The sequence below is a fragment of the Gymnoscopelus microlampas genome (genome assembly GCF_963454915.1).
Source record: "Gymnoscopelus microlampas genome assembly, chromosome: 23".
NCBI lineage: Eukaryota > Metazoa > Chordata > Actinopteri > Myctophiformes > Myctophidae > Gymnoscopelus > Gymnoscopelus microlampas.
The window spans coordinates 20,529,691-20,550,567 of NC_139960.1; the positions used below are offsets into that span (position 1 = coordinate 20,529,691).

Below are 20,877 nucleotides of genomic sequence, written 5' to 3' on the forward strand. Positions count from 1 at the left end.
CAGTTTCACGTCGATCGGGCCAACGGTGCCAGAGATTAGCCATTCACGGACGGACGGACGGACGGACGGACGGACGGACGTTATAGATATTACTGAATGATGGCCAAACCCAATTGTGTTGTTTATGCAGTTCCAGTGTTAATTTTATGGTTAATAATATAATATACACAGCTTATTCATGATAAAATTAACAGGCAAGCCTGGATTGAACCAACGATTGTACTATGAATATGATATATATTCAACAGTTTAACTTACTTCAGAATGAACACAAGGTGTGATTGCAATTTGCTGGATATTGCTCTGTGCCAAAGTCAAGTCAGTCTATAACTATTTATCTTATTCATATGAACAATTGTGAATCAGGCCGGCATAATCACATACGGTAGTATGAATCTGTCCTTGAACCACAGAATTTAGATGTGATCCTTTTTTGAGCTGTTAACTTGACATATACTGTAGGTACAAAATATTCATTTATCTTTACTCAGCATTTGGAGGTGAAATTGCATTTCCCCCTGTCAGTTTCTGTAGGTAAAAATCAATCCTACATTCCCTCTCTTGTCCATTAGGTGGCAGAGTATGCAAAAAAATGTACCAAGCGTATACAAGTAAAAATAAGGGACCAAAAGCCCTATGGCCCTGGCCCCTTAAATATAAAACAATCAGGGTGAGAATAATCCTACAGGAATGTACAATCTGGAGCATGTTCACAGCTACACGTTACATATGCATGACATGACATTACATCACATGCACACGCAGTCAATGATAGATGCACGGATTCATTTACACCCCAAGTCGTTTTATTAGGCAAAAGTATCAGAATGGATTGAAATTAGTCATTCAACATAACAAAATCATAACTTAGGGATGTATGGAACAGCATAGCAATACTGTTTGAGAATGATAGAAACTGTATCAAAACAAGCAGAACATTATGGAATGTGGCTAACGTGTGATTGCTGTGTATTTAATTAAGACTTCAGTGGAAGTGGCAATACTGAACAGTCAGTATAACTGTGGTGAGAGAAGTTAACTCAATATTGATGCATTGTATTGAAACACCAGTTTAAACCCTTCTCTGACTGTGGACTAACTACTGTATGTGCTGAAAACTCACTGGTGTACTACAAGTATAAAATGTACAGTACTGTATGTCTTGGTTATCAGAGGAAACTGGATTTAAAACCATCAAATTAAACCAAAAAACCCAGTATTTCACAAGTCCTCACTAAGTGGCACACTGGTCCTCGAGTCTACAGTCAGGAATGGAATTTCAGTGAAATAATTTCACTGGCCTCAGGTACACACATGTACAGTAAATACACTATGTACTGTACTTCATGTGGTAAAGAGAAATGCATTGCACATCAGAAAACCAAACAAAAAACAATTATCACTGAAACTGAGCAAAGAGTAATCTCAATGGAAAAACAATCCCCAATTTCCAAAAACGACTCTCTCTACAGTGGAGGTGCTTAAAATGTAAATGGGAGTTATAACTTACAGTGCTTCAGTTGTCACCGTTTTCTAATTATATTATTTGACATACCATTATTTCCTCTCTTTGAAAAATAAGATATTCATGAGCAAAAGGAAAAAATGACCTCTAATGTAGATATTTGGAATTAACATAACATACAAAAATAAAGATGGAATGAAGAAAATGGAAAATAAATCACTGAGTTTGTCTGCAGGAGAATCACCCGCCTGCTATTGATGAAGTCGAATAACTCAGTATATTAACAAAAAAATATTTACTGTACATTTCAGACTCTAAATTGTATATATATATACAGTATTATATATGTATATATATATATATATACTGTATAATGATTTCACATCCAAAAATAAAATAAAATCTTCAGTCAGTATTTTTCTTTTAAAGTGATCAGTAAAAACGTCAGAAGCTGGTGTGTCCTGCAACGTTACGATGCATTGAGACAGTCAGAAGGTCAGTAATTCACACATAAAGCACAAGGAAACAAAAGAACAGAACCAAAACAAGGCTCCTAACAACGCTAGGACTACTGCTTGCCTTTGCCACAGTGTCAGTGACTACATGTCAGTATTTTCAGTGTCTCTTCACCCCTCCTGTTGCCGTCTCTCTTCTTGTCACAGCAACATAGACTCCTGCATGGCAAAAGCCTCCTGTGCGTGTCTGTAGTGTGGTCCTCCAAACAGCTGGGCCGTTTGGAGCTGCTGCTGCCTTATGACGGGCGGCTGCTCCTGGAACTGTGTCCTGTAGTGAAGCAGGCCGTCGGGATCCGAGGGGAAAGTGAACTCTTGGACGGGAGTCATCTGGGCCTTCTGGAAGCTGGGCGAGCGGGGCATCCCTCCTGGGGAGCGAGGTGGCAACTCGCCCTCCAGACCCCAAGGCTGTCCATCGGGGGCCGGCGCCGGCCCCTCCGGCACGTAATTATGCCTGTGCCCCTCGTACCTGTAGTCTGCCTGAGAGTAGACCTGTGCAGTAGAGGTGAGTCGAGTGGGCTGTCGCAAGTACACGGGGGTTGTGCTGCTGGGGCTTTCCAGCTGTAGGACGCGTTCCGGGCCGGGCCCTGGGGGGTTCCGGGGTTCATGGGCGGAGATTAGCGGCTGCCTGCGGTAGCTGGCGTACGAGTTGTTCATGAGGGCCTTTTCTGGGGAGAGACTGTTGGGATGCCGCTCAGTGGTAGCGTACGCCCTGTCCCCGTACGCCACACCCGAAGGCGTCGGAGCTCGGGAGGGTGGGGCGTAGTGTCTCTCCTCTCCTCTGTGCTCCAGACTTACGCCGTAGGGGGGATGGTAGAGGGGCATCATGGTGGGCCTGCTGGGAGAGTACTGCTGGGGAGGGGTGTGGTACTGGCCATGGACGCCGGGGTAGGCGGGCTGGAGCCCTGCTGGACTGTTTAAGGACAGCGGAGGAGGGATAGAGTGCCTGGGCCCCGTCGCCACGGAGACCATGCTCCCTGCCAGGCTGGGCGTGTGGCTCGGGCTGAGCTGCCGTAGGGACGGCGTGCTGAACGAGGTCTCGCTGCGTGGGGTCTTCATCCTGGAAGGGGGTCTCTCCAGCTCCAAGACCTCAAAGTCCTGTTGTTCGGGCAGGCCCGGCACGTTGTCATACTGGGACGCGTTAGAGCCACGGTCAGAGCCAGGCACGAAGCCTCTGGACCGGGGCCGCCGATGGGGCAGCATGGATTCGTCCGGGCTGGAGCCGGCCGGCGAGGCGCCTCGGCTCAGCTGGGTCTCACGCGCCGCCGCCTTCTTGGCCGCCTCCAGCTTAGAATCAGAGGGCTTGACCCAGCGTGGCGTGATGTCCCTTCGGGAGCTAGAGGCCGCGTTGGAGTTGTGGTTAGCGGCGGCGTGGCTCTGAGACCTCCCTCCGTCTACCGATACGGGAGCGGCGGGCACTGGGGACGGAGTCACCGCCTTCTCCGGGGTGGTGATGGCGGAGGTCGAGGCGGAAGGCTGCTTCCGGTGGTCGGCTCCGGCGCCGATCTCCCCCGACCCTCTGGAGCGAGCGTCCTTCTTCTTCAGCTTGTCCAGGGAGTCCCGGCGTGCCCGGCTCGGGGGCCGGCTATCGTGCTGCTGACGTTCCGGTAGGGGGCTTGGGTCTCTCGGAGGCTCGGCCGGCTGAGCGTGGCTCTGACCGTTGGCCATGTGGTTCACCACGACCGCTGCCGGCTCAGGAGGAAGCTGGCCAAGAGGCTTCTTGGGAAGCTCTTCCTCTTTACCTGTCCAGTGAAACAGAGGACAGAGGTTAGTGGGACAAAGAAATTGAAACTGAACAGCAATGGATTAATATACTGTCGAGTTTTTTTTTAGGTCACATCAGATGATAATTCACAACAGGTACATGGAGTCATGCAACACCACTGCCATAGGGAGGTAAAACATAAGGGAGAATTACATTCATGACAACAGAATCACATTTCCACAGGCGAGGAAATAAGGACAGAAACAAAAAAAATCTCGGAAATTGTGTTTAATATTAGTTCCCAGCTCGCTGGCGGTGCTCAATTAAGTGCCACTCAAATGAGTAGCCTCTGAAATTATGAGTCTCACTCTATTCCATCAAACTGTCTGTCATAAAGAAATACCTCTTGATTAATAAAATGTAGTTATATTGCTTAAATATAACCATTCCAACACTGAAAGACAAATAATGCATAAATGAATACAAAATATATACATATGTATTTATAATTACTAATTACTGAATTTACTACATTACAAAATTATATACAGTACAGTTGACAAAAACATGTACAATACGCAGACAGGAGGTGACACTGGATGTGTTGAGGAGACTGTAAGGGAAAGAGTGTTCTATGATCACCATGGTGACGCCAGAAGACAGCAGCTGGAGGAAAAGAAAGTGTTGTGGGTGTGTAACCCAGGAAGTGACCTTATTGGTACTAAATCCACAAACCAGTGTTGATTTCGTCGACTAAAACTATGACAAAAAATGTTCATCGACTACCTTTTTTCACTGACGAAAACGAAATAAAAACTAAGCTATGATAACCAAAACTAAATATATTGAACTAAAAGACAAGTCATCTTATGTTTGGCTCCGCTCAGGTGTGAAAATAGCAGATCTACAAGCTCACAACGCGCCGCGACGCGTTGTGAGCTTGTAGATCGGCTATTTTCAGCATGCAACCAAGTGTAAAATCAGCCATTACGACGCCATCAAGGCACCGCCAAAATACATTTTAGTCGACTAAATCAACTGTAGATTTAGCAGACTAAAATCTTATGATATTTAGTCGACTAAAACTAGACTAACAGTAAAACATTTCAGATGACTAAAATATGACCAAAACTAAATGGAATTTGATTCAGAAGACTATGACTAAAAGTGAATCAAAATCTGCTGTCAAAATCAACACTACCACAAACTAAAATGTCTGCCCATTTGGTTTGTAGTAGGGGTCGGGTGCAGGATGCCATGTCACCAGTCGAAAACCAAAACTCCCAACTACGAGACCCGAAGACAGGAACTTAATTGTCAGCTAAATAATTCTGATTAACAAACGTGACGACCTAGTAAAAAAAAATCCCCTTTTCATGCCAGCAGATTCAGTGGCGTCTGGCTTTTGTGGCAGCAGATGGTTAAAAGATAGGCCTCTAGGAGCCACTTTAACAGAAGCCTCCAGTGTTGTAAAAAGTGGCTCATTATCTTGTCAGTGAACAGGCCGACAATATAGATCTCTACTGTCATGGCTGTGTGCAGGCTCTGAACGACAGGAATGCTCCAACAGTGTGCTTCAATTCTAGAATATGTGTCAGATCTATTGTGTAGACTTAAATAACATGTGTAGTAATAAAGGTGACAATGGCGATTTTCGGACTGCTATTAACCGTTTTTGCTTCCGAGTATGTGAGCGAAAAGAAAACAGTCCAGACCAGAAAAAACAAAGAAATAAAAAAAGTAAAGAGGGAACCCAGCCATTGCAAGACTTCATATAAAAAACGAAAGCAGCGCAACTGAACTTAGTTCAAACATTAGCAGGAAGAAACAACTACTAATAGAGAACTATTTCGATGATTAAACCCCAGTGCTGTTGGACAGACAGGCGGACAGACAGACGGACGGACTGAGGGACAGATGGACAACAAGATGAAGAGGGAAAGACCAGTCAGGATTTGCCCACCGGTTACTGTTGTAGGAGGGGATGTGGGCATCGCTCACAGACACACTTTTGAAGGCTGACATCATTTGAAAAAAGAGGGAGAGATAGGAAATTAAGCAAAAGACAGAGATAGCAAGTCATCAGACACTAACGTTATATCTACGAATACCACAAAACAAAAGCAAGAAAGACCCTGGGCAGCTCGTGTGACCTACTGTATGTGGCAGTGCATGTGAATACAGGTGTGTTCTGTGTGACAAATTAGACTATTGGATGGTTGTGACAACATACTATGTCATGTGAGACCTGTGTGTGTGTGTGTGTGTGTGTGTGTGTGTGTGTGTGTGTGTGTGTGTGTGTGTGTGTGTGTGTGTGTGTGTGTGTGTGTGTGTGTGTGTGTGTGTGTGTGTGTGTGTGTGTGTGTGTGTGTGCGTGCGTGCGTGCGTGCGTGCGTGAGTGAGTGTGTGTGAGAGACAAAATGGCTGTACCTGGAGCAGGTAGCTCTAGTTTGGCCCTCCTGAGCTCCACCATTGACTGCTGTAACTGCTCGACCACAAAATCATCCTCGAGGAAGAAGTTTTTAGACAAAGACACCTGCAGAAACTCTACCAGCTCCTCCATGGACAACTTTAGCAGGTGCTCTGTAAAACCACACACACACACACACCAGATTTATTACTTTTAATAATATGTGCGACCAAGAATTGTGCATAGTTAACGCTGTGTACTAGTGTTAATAGTTTGACGGTCAAATATTATGGAAACGCCAAACTTCTACATTGATTTACCCAATGTTCTTGCATCATAGAAACGTAATGCAGGTAAATGGCTTGAGACAAGCTTTCAAATGCAATGAGTCGCACCCTAGAACGAATAGTTCAGAGTTTATGTATGACGGTGTGTAAAATAATAATTCACCTTATTGACCGTGAACCGTCAAATTACACCATTTGCCAGATATGGAGCTAGAGATTTTATCTAGGACATTTCATGGCCTTGAATTGTGATGTTATGGTGACATAGCGTATTGACAGCGTATGCAGACAGAGGGACACACTGTGCATATAACAGTACAAAGACATACAGCTTCATTACAATAGCTTCACAATCGCTTTGCAGATCAACTAATACAAGAGCCACAGTGCTTGAGTGGCAATCAAAGACATTCTTGGTGAGTGAGATGTCTTACTCTTGTGCAGTTTGAGGACTGTGTAGGACATGGCAGTAAGCACTCTCTCTCCCTCTAAGATGTAAATATCCCAGATCCTAAGGGTCAGCGTGAAGGGCGTCTGACAGAGAAAGAAAAAAGAGAAGCAAGAGAGATAAGTCATCAAATCTTGTGTCTCACATCTTATGTCTTTAACCCATTGAAACCGGGAGAGCATCTGCGTCATTTTAGATTTTATACGTTGGCTATTCAAAAATAGCAGATCTACAAGCTCACAGCGCGTCACTTCGTGCCGCACTGCGAGCTTTTATATTTGCAATCTTGAAAGTGTGAGAACTACTGATTTAGAAGGCATTTGTAGAATCGGCCTCAGGTCTTAATGGGTTAAATAAGATTACAAGACATTAAATCACATCAAGGTTTTATCACCAAGGATGCAACCAAACAAAAAACAAGATAATCCGTTCAGAAGCCGATTCAATGGTCATTTACATAACATGCAAGGATTGTTTTTCATAGGTTTGGGCATCTGAACATAAAAAAATAAAACTTTAAAAAACACTGAACATGGATCACAGCCATTAGAAATATTACTCACTCTGTCCAGGAAGCACTGGAAGAACCACTTCATTGTGTACAGACTGGTGAACACCTCCTGGTTGTCCTGCAGCAACACACAGTCAAATCCTCAGTATTAGTTGGACTCTGAGACGGTGTTGATTTAGTTTTAGTCATATTTTAGTCCTCTGAAATATTTTAGTTTTTGTCCAGTTTTAGTTGGCTAAATATCATAAGATTATTGTCAACTAAATCTACAGTTGATTTAGTCGACTAAAATGTATTTTGGCGGTGCCTTGATGGCGTCGTAATGGCAGATTTTACACTTGGTTGCATTCTGAAAATATCCGATCTACAAGCTCACAACGCGTCATGCTGCGACGCGTTGTGAGCTTGTAGATCTGCTATTTTCAGAGCGCAACCAAACATAAAATGTATTGTCTTTTAGTTCTACTGGATCTCTTCTCCACTAGTCACTCCTTAACATTTTAGTCAAGTTTTTATTTGTTGATGAAATTGTCAACATATTTAGTCTTAGTTTTAGTCATCGTAGCTTAGTTTTTATTTCGCTTTTATTTAGTGAAAAAAGGTAGTCAATGACATTTTACGTCATAGTTTTAGTCGACAAAATCAACACTGCTCTGAGAGTATACACATGGAACCAAATGGACCTTACCTAAGCCTGCTTTAATCTGTACATCAAAGGCTGCTGCCAGCACACCATTCAGAGCTCCCATACTAGTGGGCTTAGGGGCTGTCATGCGCCTTGGTTGTGTATGCACTGCAGGTTTAGTGTGTGTGTGTGTGTGTGTGTGTGTGTGTGTGTGTACGTGTGCGTGTGGTACACATGCAAGGCGATCATCTCACCAGGTGTTGCTTCAGTTTAGGCATCATCTTCTTAAGGATACGGTCGTGGTGCTCCTGGAATCGCATCAGCTTCGGAAAGCCAGGGATGAAAAACCCTGCCGGATGGGAGGAGCAGAGAGAGAGAGAGAGAGAGGATGAAGAGGAGCAAGTGTAGGTGTGAGGGGTTAAGGAAGAGAGGTAAACGCTGGGAGACCTTTTATACAGTCCATGCCTGCCAGCTGAGATCACACAGCATTATCAATGGGAAAGTCTGCATCAGCTCACCCGCAATCAATTTAATGATCCGTGTCTACAACCCTCCGAGTTTATGTTTAATCTCTTCCCCACTCTTAGGGCCCAGAGGCAATAACCTGTGTAAGATGTGTAAATGTATATCTGAGAGTGTGTACAGTATGTGTGTAGTCTATACACCGTTGTAGGCGCCAGCTATAGATAATATAATGGTTTGTTATTGTATTCTTAATTGAATCATTGGTCACAACGGGGATTCGAGTCACGTGGTGGTGTTGGTGGTACAGTATATCAGTCAGTAGTAGTAGTGAAGTCAGCTGTTCACCTGGGGGAATTTATGAATGGAGAAGGGGGTGAGCGGGGACGTCATACTTTTGCTGACCGCTTTGACAATGCTTTTGATATCACTGTATGATCGCTGTTTTTAACCTTTTAGATGCCGTTTCATGGATTGTTTTAACCATTAATGAAGCTACCAAAAGCAGAATCTTGGAACAAGCCAGCGCGTCAGGCGGGTTAAGTTTCCCCGACTAAGCCTTTCGGTGACGTAAGTTTGTTTTCTATGTACCATGCATGGCGTGCCTCTGCCCAGACAGTAGTTTGACCAGTGCCCAGAATGCATCCTCCTCATTCATGTAGATCAGTAACAGAGCTGTTATCTGACTCATGCCCTGGCAGTATCCCACCTCCTGAAGAGAGAGAGACACACACACACACACACACACACAAACTCAGTGAGGCAGCATGATGGCCTAAACGTTTAGAGATATTATGTTGCCGAATGGCCAAACAGTAATTCCTGTGACCAAGCATCCGTCAAGTGTGAACCTCCAAGCCCTCTGGTGACAGACATACAGTATTATCCAAATGAGAGTTATGTGCATAATGTCTGTTCCACCTTTGTACAGTATGTGATATGGCACTCTAGTGCTTTAAAGCTGCGATCCAGATTGATGTCCTTCCTGGGATTTCAACCCAGGTCTCGTGTGCGGGAGATTAAATTGCTACCACTGAGCTAAGACAGAATGGCCGCTTGGGCAGGCAGAGATAATGCGCTTTGAGCTTCGGGCGATACCTTGCGTCCCCAATACCAGGGTCTACATTTCTCAGTGGAAGATTTGGGAAACCACCTCAAACCACTGTAGATGTGCTACTTATATTGTATTACATGCTCTACCCTACAGATTGGTCAAAATGTAATTCCTTTTGTCTGGAACTGAAAGAATTTCCGGAATAAAGTCTGGAACAAAACTAAATGCACATGTAGGCCTGTCACAATTATTACATAATCGCCTAATTCACAATGATTTGACATAATCGTTTCTATGTTGAAAAATGTTAATATATTTTCAAACATTTATTTTTTGGAGGGGAAATAGCAGATCTACAAGCTCACAACGCCTCGCGATGCGACACGTTGTCTATTTCCACTAATAATGTTTTTCTTTTTTGTATATTTAGGTTATTTTAGGTTGTATATTTAGGTTATTTGTCATTTCTGCCCCGTGCAAAATCGTTCAAATCCTAAAAGCCAAACAGAAATGTAATCTTTATTCATATACTCCAATGTTCAATAGCAGAAACACAATTAAATTGTTAATCGCAATTAATTCAGTGACAATTAATCGTCAGTTACATTTCAGAATGGTGACAGCACATGCACTACAGACTACCGTGGTGTACAAGTTTCTTGTTGTCAAAGGTTGTCTGTTTTCTAGACCTAGTGTGAGTGTGTGTGACGCACCGTGTTGTACATGGAGTAGGCTGTGAGGACGTGAAACAGGGCCTGCTGCCTGTAAACACAAACACACATCAGTCTCATCACATCATATTCACTGTAAAGGTCATGTTTTCCCATCCAACTGTTGTGGAGTTGTTTGAGTAATGTTTATCACAACATTTTATCAAGGCAGAGTTACACTTGGATGCGCACCGGTGTCGCATTCTCAAAAATAGCAGACCTACAAGCTCTCAACATGTGGCAATGCGATGCGTTGTGAGCTTGTAAATCTGCTACTTTTTGGCAGCTTCTGAGACACAACTCGTGTACAGTAATCAAACTATGAATGTGTGTAGCCTTGTCACAGCCCTAATAAAATAAAATCCAAGCAAAGTAGATGAGCTGCAGTAACAATTGGGTTCCATTGGTCCCAAGCCAAGTTCAGGCTGGTCCGGTGAGTCTCAGGAGTAGTAGATATGAAGGCACTGGGGCAAAGTACGTGACAAGGTTTCGATGTCAATACATCTTTCATCAGGTCACCTGGTGAAGATGTATCGACATCGAAACGTCACATACTTTTTGCCTGCACCCTGTGATAAAAAAAAAGTCTCTAAATGTCCGAGTTTGCTCCAGTGCCTTCTTCCTTTATAGATGAGCTGCAGTGTTGGAAATGGCCCACTGGGTCATTTCAGTGGTGTAAAACAGGATATTAGAGCAGCAAATAAAACAGCTTTAGTTCCCGTTTATCATGGATGTCAGAAGTCAAACCACAGAAAAGTGGAAATGTGCTCTCTCAGTTCCATACCGTGAAATGTCAGAGGGGATGTAGCACTGGACAACCAATTACGCATAATGGGATTTTGAACTTGATGCTTTTCCTGCTTTTGTGTGTGCTATGTTAATAGTGCTGCTTTCAGTTGTGAACGGATTGTGATGTTTTGTAGTTGTGTTTTTATGTTCAGTGTCTTAAAATCATGTAAAAGATTAGAAAAGAATCACACATTCATTGTATATTGGTGCAGTGAATGTATACTGGTGCAGTGAATGTACATTGTATAGTGCTGCAGTGAATGTATAAGGTATATTGGTGCAGTGTAGGGATGAATACCCACTTGACATCGTAGCGATGCATGAACATAATATGGTCACGGTAGGTGCGATTAACATCCAGGTCAATCTGACGGATGTCGGGGGACACCCCTCTCGCTCTGGCCTTTAGCTTCTGAAGATGGAGGGAATAAACAAACAAGCGTGAGAGAGAGAGAGAGAGACTTCAAAGAGGAATGATCCTGCGTATACTGTACTCATTGACCTAGCCTGTCTGCAACAACCCACTAATAAGGCCAACCCAACTCTGGCTCAGAGGAAACACAAACTTTACTTTAGTGCTTGCGCACAAGCACACACACATCCTCCAAAACCCCCTGCTGCCCATAATAATGACATCTCTGTGAAATCAAATAAAGCCACTGCTTGTTTACTTGCCTATGAATCTTTATGAGGCCTGTGCTGTAATGAGGGATCCTGTGGCGCACGCATTTCTTAAATTGGCAAAGGTATCCAAAAGGTGTAAACAAGAGGCAGGGAGGATTCTTCTTTTAGCTTCTCTGTGACTGCACTGCATACTGCAATTTCTGAGATTGTACAAATGTAACCAAATGGACCCCATAAGGGTCCATTTTGTTACAGCTGTACACTCTCTGAGTTACAAATGGTCTGGATAAATGAACTCATTGAGTGCCATTGACGTGTTTTACCGCAACGGCGCAACGTGCCAATAGCGTGTTTGACGTGTTTATAAAAAATAAAAAAACGTTCAGAACCCAAGATATCATCATTTGAAGATTTGCTGCTCCATTCACTTCTTGTTTAACTTATTACTGAAAAAGGCTGTATCAATAAACAATTAATGTCAACAAGGTCCAATGACCTCGTTGACATTTGTGAAACCACACAGTGCAACCCTCAGTGATTAGCACCCATCAGGGGATCGATTATACTGGAGATAAATATTCTGTGACTACGTGAAAAAGGTATAAGAAAATTGAAAAATTGCTGGTTCGCATTTTTTTATTTCATTGGCACTGAATGAGTTAACACTGAAGATTTTACTGTGACCGGCGCTGCAGCCTGGGTGAATACGGACGTAATGTTTTAGGGCCAGAGAAGAAAAAACACGCAGCATGATTTCAGGTCCCGTCTTCCCTACCTCATAGAAGTCTTTCTTCTCCTCCTTTATTTTGGGAATGTCAAGGAGCAGACACCACACCTCTCCTCTGAGCTGCAGGGGAACTCCCTTGTAGATGCGCCGCACCAGCTGGAAGGAAGGGAACCCAGGGTGAGTAGACATTGTTATTGTCTTTAACCCATTAAAACCTGAAGCCGATTCAACAAATGAATCCTAACAGTTTTCTGGAAAACTTATGTTTCTATATCAGTGGTTCTCAAACTTTTTCATGTCAAGGACCCCCAAAATGATATGTATTTGGCCACGTACCCCCATCTCAAAATGTTTTATTCCAGGGACCCCCAGAAGCAAAGATATGAGTTAAAAATGTTCGCTTTAGAAAATATAATACAAATTTTCACAATCTTTCAAAAATAGCAATGAGCTTGTATATGTGCTATTTTTGAAAAGCCAACCAATGTCCTATATATATAGCTAAAATGTAAAATGACACAGATGCCCACTTGACCCAACGCATGAAGGCTCACGGTGCTGTTGAGCATGTCGTTTCTCGATCGGAGCTCTCCGGCTACTTCGTCAAATTTCAATGTGCCCGAGAATGGCCGCTAGCAAAGCTACACCCACTGCTTTGAAAAAACAATCCCGATGCCGTCCCAATATGAAGAAGATCATCCTATAAAGTCTTTGCATTGGTTCTGCAATGCAGTTTCTTTTGACATTTCCGAATCACACAGTTCTAGCCCCTTAAATTGAACGTTCCCCGGATGTTTCGGTAGGCAGAGATCTCTGATCATCTGGCTGTGTGAGAATACAGAGCATGTTGCAGAGTGAAAATAGGTGAGATGCACTCCTTGATGAGGTGTTGGCTGATGAAAATAATTGGTCAATAACCTGGCAATAATTTATTGAGATAAAATATAAATATATATATATAATAAATATTTAAAAAAACGTTTCTTTTTTTTGTGGTGTTTTTTTTTTTTTTACTCAAATTGTTGAGTGTGCAGCAACTTTTTGTTTTAGCATGGTTTATGCCATTAACCATATAGTTTCCCACAAGTGCGGGTAAGAGGGAGTTAAGAATAAAACAAGAGAGAGAGAGAGAGAGAGCGAGCATAGTGTTCATTTAAAAGTTTCTGAAAGGACAACGTGAGTGCATGTGCGTGTTCTGCCTCAGCCACACACTCCCCTGAGGAGAAGGAAAAGGGCTTTGGAAGGTGAGCTTTGACCATCTGGCTGGACATGCTCCAAGAAAGACAGTGTGTGCGTGTATGTGTCTGCGCACGATAGAAGAAATGTTGTGGTGGGGGGGGGGGGGGGGGCTGGGGGGGGGGGGGGGGGGGGGGGCTGGGGGGGGGGGGGGGGGGGGGTTAGGGTGAGGGTTGGATGTGCTATGCATGCAGAAGAGACTCAAGTAATTCAGTGTCCACAAAGAGAGAAAAGTGTGTTTGACTCGGGTTGTGAAAGATTACTTCTTAAAACCTAAGGCTAATCGGAGCAGTGAATTCACCGGCTATTAAAAGCCAACCAAGTGGAGAGGTAGGAAGCAGATAGGGAAGTGTTATGAATGACGTGTGTGTGTGTGTGTGTGTGTGTGTGTGTGTGTGTGTGTGTGTGTGTGTGTGTGTGTGTGTGTGTGTGTGTGTGTGTGTGTGTGTGTGAGTGTGTGGGGGGTGGGGCAGTAGAAGGACCTTGTCTTTACAACTTGCTCCGTGTTGTACACAGCTTTAACAACGATAATTCAAGTGTGCCATTCAGAGTGCGCGGTCGCGCAAGGTTAATCGCATTTCATCCACAATCCTGAAATGTCTCTGAATTATTTATCAAATGGAAAAGAGAGAAAGGGAGGCAGTGAGGGAGGGAGGAAGCAAGACACAGAGGGAGAGACAGTCATTAAGAGTGAGACAATGATCTACAGTATATTCACAGGTGTCAGGATGCATGTGATGTACATTGTGTCTGGGAAACACAAACAGCGTTGGCCACGCCTCCAGGTCTTAAGATCTGGTACTTAAGACACACAAAATAGGGCCCAAAGTGTGCAGGTGTTCCATACCATAACCTAAACAACACTCATAGTTCCTACACTTAACACAAAAGTGTTAAGTTAAAGGATTAGTTGACCCAAAAAAAACCTTTTCAATCAATTACACACCCCATGCATTGAGATTCTTTAGTTTTTGTCGCATTCCTAAGCCAATAATTCGATAACCGAGTGGCTGCTCAGTACCGGAGACTTCGCCGGTCATCAAATTATTGGCTTAGGAAAGCGACAAAAACAAAAAAATCTCCATGAATGGCTTCATGGGGTGACTAATTGATAGAAAATAAGAAAATAATCTTGTATTGGGGTGAACTACTCCTTTAACTCCTTTAAAGTGTACAAATTGAACCAAATGGATCCATAAGGGTGTGAAGGCTGTGTAATTAGTCTCTGATGAGCTAGTCAATGAGAGCATGTTTGACTAATCATGCATTCGTGTGTTTGTGCATTCACTTGAAAGTATTCAAGAAAGCGCCATCTGCACAGATCTACTGTTGATGAATGTGTTCATGTGCACGCGCCTGTATGAATGTGTGTACATAATACTCGCACGCATGTTTTGTATCATGGGTCCCGAGGGAAATGGAGGGTGGATTTGTTTGTTTTAATCTAATCTCTCTCCAATCAAGAGGTCTCAGCGCCATGCACTTAACAGGACCCCAACTGCGGCATTGATTGACTGTCACTTCACCAACCAACCCCACCAGAAGGACCCTGAATCAGCATTGTCCAATCACCCCACCCTCACCCCACACTCAATTATGCATTCTGCATCGCATCGATTTAGTCTGGCTTACAGGGGCTACAATCTTCCCATTAAAGAGGCCACCACAATGCTGGGATAATGCTATAGTTAGCATTGTAATCAAGCATGCAATCCATTTGATCTGAACAACAGCGAGGAGGACTTGCGGTAACATAAAGATGCCACAACCGTGCCAAGTCATGTCATATTATTATGCTTTAATGCTCAAATCTAAAGGAATGCCGCAGCGTGCACCATGCTAACCAGCCAATGTCTGCATCAGCACTGCATGGTTGCTTGGTCCCCTAAATATCCTCAACAGCCAGGAGGAGGTGAGAATACAAGACATTATTGTATCAACCATGGCCTGTTCACCCGTGTGAACAGCCATGGCAGTGACTGATAAAAGAGAATACCCTTGGCCTTGAAGCAAAGTAGAGGAACGGAAACAGACAGAAGATCAGGGTCAAGGTGAGAGAGAAACTGAAGTGTGTGTGTGTGTAGGGGGGGGGGGGGAGAGCACTTCCTGTTCTTCAGTCGTGTCCTTGACTATTACTTGCTACACAGTTCCTCAACAAAAAAAAACCCAGCAGGGAGCAGCTGCTTACTGCCATGGACGAGCATAATTCAAATGCCCCATCTAACCCCCCCCCCCCGCAAACCCACCACATGTGGTGAAAGCATCCCCCTAGGCTCTGCCACACTCCTATCACAGCCTAGATGTAAAACCATCAGGCACTAATGATGAACAGCTATAACAGACAACCAGCTCCTTCTAACCGGCCTAGTGGGAGGCAAAGCGAAGCCCGACACTTCTGTAAGACGTCACTAACAAGGGGCGGAGGTGGTGGAGGAGGGCACGATGAGAGGAACGGCCTGCTAATGTTTGATAACAGGAACGAGGAGCGTTCCGTGACATGCACATGTAGGTAGGGCTGTCACGATTAGGACATTTTACCTGACGATTAATTGTCACTGAATTAATTGCGATTAACGATTTAATTGTGTTTCTGTCAACATTACAATCCTTTTTTAGGATTTGAAGTTGAACAGGGCACATGACAAATAACCTAAATATACAAAGAAAAAAAAAATAGTGGAAATAGACAATTTAAAAGCTCGCCGCGATGCGACGTGTTGTGAGGATGTAGATCTGCTATTTCCACTGTTTTTCAATGTTTGAAAACATATTAACATTTTTCAATGCAGCAGTGGATCAGGAGGTAAAGCGACCGCTTGGGAATCGTAGCGCGTGGAAGGAACACGTTATTCCAACCAGTTCCCTTCCCCTCCATCAGGCGCCCCGGCTGACCAGGGGGAGGCAGTATAGTGACCAGGATTACTACATGTTTTTGTGAGGGTATTATAACTACCCTTGGAGACACGGGGAGAACATGCAAACTCCACACAGAGTGGGCCCTTTCGCCAACCCCACCTAGGGTATGGGCGCTGGTGACGCGGAGGAGAAGACACACCCCCAGCGCCCACAGCGTCCCCGACGGGAATGGAACCCAGGACCTTCTAGCTGTGAGGCGACAGCGCTACCGACTGCGCCACCGTGCCCCCTCCCCCAGAGTTACTGTCGAAATGTCCTCGAACAAGACACTGAACCCCTAACTGCTCCCGATGAGCCGGTCGGTGCCTTGCATGGTTTCCTTTGCCATCGGTGTGTGAATATGTGTGTGAATGGGTGAATTTGATGCACTTTGTAAAGCGCTTTGGATAAAGGCCCTGTACACAGTATAAATTCACCATTTATGTGGACAGACTACGAAGAAAGCTCACCTTTTCACTGTTCTTATATTTGTCCCAGCTCTTCATCATCTTCAGCCATTTTGTTGTCCTCTCCACCTCCAGGTGTTTTTGCTGAGCGGACACAGGAAGTGACAAGTTTAATACTTCTTTCTCAGAAGGCCAGGACATTGACGTCAACAATCAAACAACTTAAAAATAATAATAACCATGAGCAGTCGTCATATGAAGTTGTGTCTTGATGACGGCAATGGAGCACAATAACACTGGATGTTATTTTAAACTCTTACAATGAACCCATGGAATATTATCTTGAACTTATAATGAACCCTCGAAATGGAAGTTATTGAGCAGGAGGAGGACATGTGGTCAAATACAAGAGCTTTCTACTTGCTCAGCAACCTCAGATCTATTTATAGCATGTCGGTGTAATAATTATTTGTGCAAATCAGCCCATTTTCTTTTTCACTCTTAGCCGTGAAGGACAAGGGGGGTGAAGGTAGGTTAACTTGTGAGTGAAAAGGAATTATTTAAAGAGAATCAACATCACTCACCCTCTCTTCCAATATTGAGTCAGAGTCCGGTAGTTCTTTCTCACTAGAGTGGGGGCAGAGAAGAATAGAGGAGAGGAAAGGAGGGATGGAAGGAGAGGAGCAGAGTCAAGGGAAACAAAGAGGAGGGGAAGGGATATGGAAGAAGAAGTGGGAGAAGGAGTGATGAGATATGATGCAGTATTTATATATATAGTAGTATCTCAGTTAATTTTAACCCATTCAATCCGGTAACGCATCTCTGTCATTTTTGAATTCTTCGGCTATTCAAAAATAGCAGATATACAAGCTCATATGCGCTATCAGCTTGTAGATCTGCTATTTATGAGCTTGTATATCTGCTATTTTTGAATAGCCAAAGTATAAAATAATGGCTCAAATATGCTCAAATCTAAAATGACACAGATGTGTTCCCAGATTGAATGGGTTAAAAAGGAACAATATTACATTACTTATTACTTTGTACCAAGAGTCATACATTATAGTTCTACAGGTATATAACTTTAGTAATACACCAAATTAGATGTTGAATTCTTTGCGGTTAAAAGCGATTTTCTGCCCAGAAAGTTTACAATGGACAACAATATGTGTATACTGAGGGACCCAAACTCAATATAATGACAATACTGTACTTCCAAGTGTTGAAAGATTGCCCGTCTTCCCCCTTATAATCTGCTATCCTCCTTAATGTTTTTGAGCCATGGAGCACGGCCCTGCCCCCGACCTGCAGGTATGTCATCATTTTGCGCGATGGGCGGCACAAGCTCAAATAGAGTGTTGATAGCTTGTAGGTCTGTTCCTTTTGAGCATGTGACAACTAGCCTGGCATTGGCCAGACTGATAACGTGGATTCACTCTCACGTTCCTCCCCGTATCAGTCTGGACTTCAGCCCATAGGGAGCGAGTATCAGAAAATGATTTTGATGCTTTTCACTGTTGAACGGACAGCAGTTGAAAGGCAGTCACTGATTGGCCCGATCATTTTCTGATTTCTCATACTCGCTCCCTATGGGCCGAAGTCCAGACTGATACGAGGATCGTGAGAGTGAATTCATGTTATCAGTCTGGTCAATGCCAGGCTGTGTGACAACCTCCTACTATGGCGCTTGACTGGGCTCCTTCTCTACGCAGCTGGATGGACACACACCGCGGCTCATTGACAAACAATGCAGATCCGCTTATCACGGTCAAAAACTCAGCAGGTAGGGCCTGGCCCGCTGGCGTAGCGGTCCAGGCACCTAGGGCTCAGTGCTCAGAGTCCCGATCCCAACGGCCTTTGCTATGTCACTGCCCATCTCTCTCCCCATTTCCTGTCAACCTACTGTCCTATCAATAAAGGTATAAAAGCCTGAAAACATAAATGAATAAAAACTTAGCAGGTAGAGCACTGAACCCCAAACTTCAACATTTTTCAAACACTTTCAAGATGTTTCTTGAAATGTTCTGAAAAGGCAGATGTACAAGCTCACAGTGCGGCACGAAGTGGCGCTCTGTGAGCTTGTATATCTGCTATTTTTGAATAGCCAACACAAAAAACACAAATGCTTTCCCCCTTTTTTAATGGGTTAATAATTTGAGGGCAAAAAACTGCCGCTGCTACAATTTCATCCTAGGGGAAACACTGGCAAATATTTTTTTTAGAAATCATCACTATTTGCATCTTAAAGCTGTGATAATGTCCAAGAGAGAGGAAGGAAACGCAAGTCTGGGAGTTGACCTCACTTCCTGTGCAGTTGCTCTGGGACTTCCATGACCTCTGACCTCCAAACCAGGAAACACTGCTCAGGGAGACTGAGCAGGCAGAAAAGGGGTACATACACACAGTACACTCCTTAAGGGTTAATTTGATTCCAATTGACGCTCAGGATTGTACAGTTTATGCTAGGACAACATCACTGAAAATGCTCCTGGGGTAAATGTTGCATCACCCGTCTCCGGGCCCTTTGTGGTCACACGCTCCTCTCTCTGTCTAGACTGTCCTGTGAGCCAGTCCTTGATTTTGCCCTTGTCTTTTGCACTCTGGAGCCATGTCAGTACACATCCATCTAAAAAAAAAAAGCTTTAAACCAAAAAAGAAAAGTATGAAGAGGCACGTTTCTCCCCACGGTCTTTCCAGCCTTTTCCGGTTAAAGCTGCAATCTGTGACTTTTATGTCCTAGCCAGGATTTGACACGGGGGTCTCTCCCGCACTAATGACCACATTTTTTTTTATCGCCCAGCCAAAATGCAGACCGTTTGGCTACGGAAGATATTGCACGTATGAGCTTCAAGCAGTACTACTTATTACTTATTAGTACTACCTGACAGACACTCTGACAGCAGAGTAGGAACATCACCTCCAACCACTGCAGATGTGCTAGTTATAACATACTGTACAACATACAGATTGTTTCATTCATTCAAATAAATTCCAGATCACAGCTTAACCCATTAAGACCTGAGGCCGATTCTGCAAATGTCTTCTGAATCCCAACAGTCTTCTAAAAAAATGATGTTCCTATATCAGTGGTTCTCACACCTTTTCATATTTGTCAAGGACACCCGAAATTATACTGTATGTATTCGGCCGTGGATCCCCATCTCAAAATATTTTGTTCCAGGGACCCCCAGAATGAAAGATTGGAGTAAAAATGTTCACTTTAAAATATATGGTAAATGGTAAATGGTGCATTTATATAGCGCTTTTATCCAAAACGCTTTACATTGATTGTGCCATTAACCCACTCACACACACATTCATACACGGATGGCGGAGGAAACCATGCAAGGCACCAACCTGCTCATCGGGAGCAATTAGGGGTTCAGTGTCTTGCTCAAGGACACTTCAACACTAACTCTAGGGGAGTTAGTGTCGGGGGAGCCCCCCAGCCCGGGATCGAATTGGGAACCTTGAGGTTCTCCAGTTCACTCTAACCGGCCACTCTACCCCTGAGCCACCGCCGCCAACCATATTCAAAGATTTGCTCAGATTGTCAAGATTTTTCAAAAATAGCATATCTACAAGCTCGTAGTGCGGCACTCGGGCACTATGAGCTTGTATATCTGCTATTTTTGAAGTGTAAAATAATGCTTTTTTTGCTCAAATCTAAAAATGACACAGATGCTTCTCCTGGTCTTAATGGGTTAAGGCCTCATTTCGCTCCTCTGCTCAGTAAATAACCTGAGGATGTCTGTCTTTACCAATCAAATAACACTTGGACTTCATCACTGTTTTCCCCCCCTCTCTGTGTCTTTCTCTCTTCACTCTATCCCTCCATCACCCCATCTCAGAAACGTTCTCTCTCTCTCTAACCCGCCTCCTCTTAGAGCATGGTTTATGTCCCGTGTTTCGGGGCTGTAGCTCCAACACTGATGCCCTGTGATTGTGGCTAACCCAGCAGCTTCCTGCCTACATGTGCCAGCCTATATATATAACACTTTAGCACACTG

General features: G+C 43.9%; 1 protein-coding gene across 2 annotated transcripts in view; it reads right to left on the reverse strand.

Moving 5' to 3' along the window:
• Positions 1-784: 784 nt before the first annotated feature.
• Positions 785-20,877, reverse strand: part of usp6nl (USP6 N-terminal like) — a 65,165-nt gene continuing 45,072 nt past the window's right edge. For both annotated transcript variants that reach the window (XM_084050534.1, XM_084050533.1), the window contains 11 exons: positions 17,452-17,494; positions 16,931-17,011; positions 12,378-12,485; positions 11,281-11,390; positions 10,193-10,241; positions 9,017-9,137; positions 8,218-8,312; positions 7,391-7,456; positions 6,814-6,913; positions 6,113-6,265; positions 785-3,719 (listed from right to left, as the gene is read on the reverse strand). In XM_084050534.1, coding sequence (XP_083906660.1) covers positions 2,122-3,719; positions 6,113-6,265; positions 6,814-6,913; positions 7,391-7,456; positions 8,218-8,312; positions 9,017-9,137; positions 10,193-10,241; positions 11,281-11,390; positions 12,378-12,485; positions 16,931-17,011; positions 17,452-17,494 — 2,524 coding nt within the window. In that variant the 3' untranslated portion in view covers positions 785-2,121. The remainder of the gene's footprint in view (positions 3,720-6,112; positions 6,266-6,813; positions 6,914-7,390; positions 7,457-8,217; positions 8,313-9,016; positions 9,138-10,192; positions 10,242-11,280; positions 11,391-12,377; positions 12,486-16,930; positions 17,012-17,451; positions 17,495-20,877) is intronic.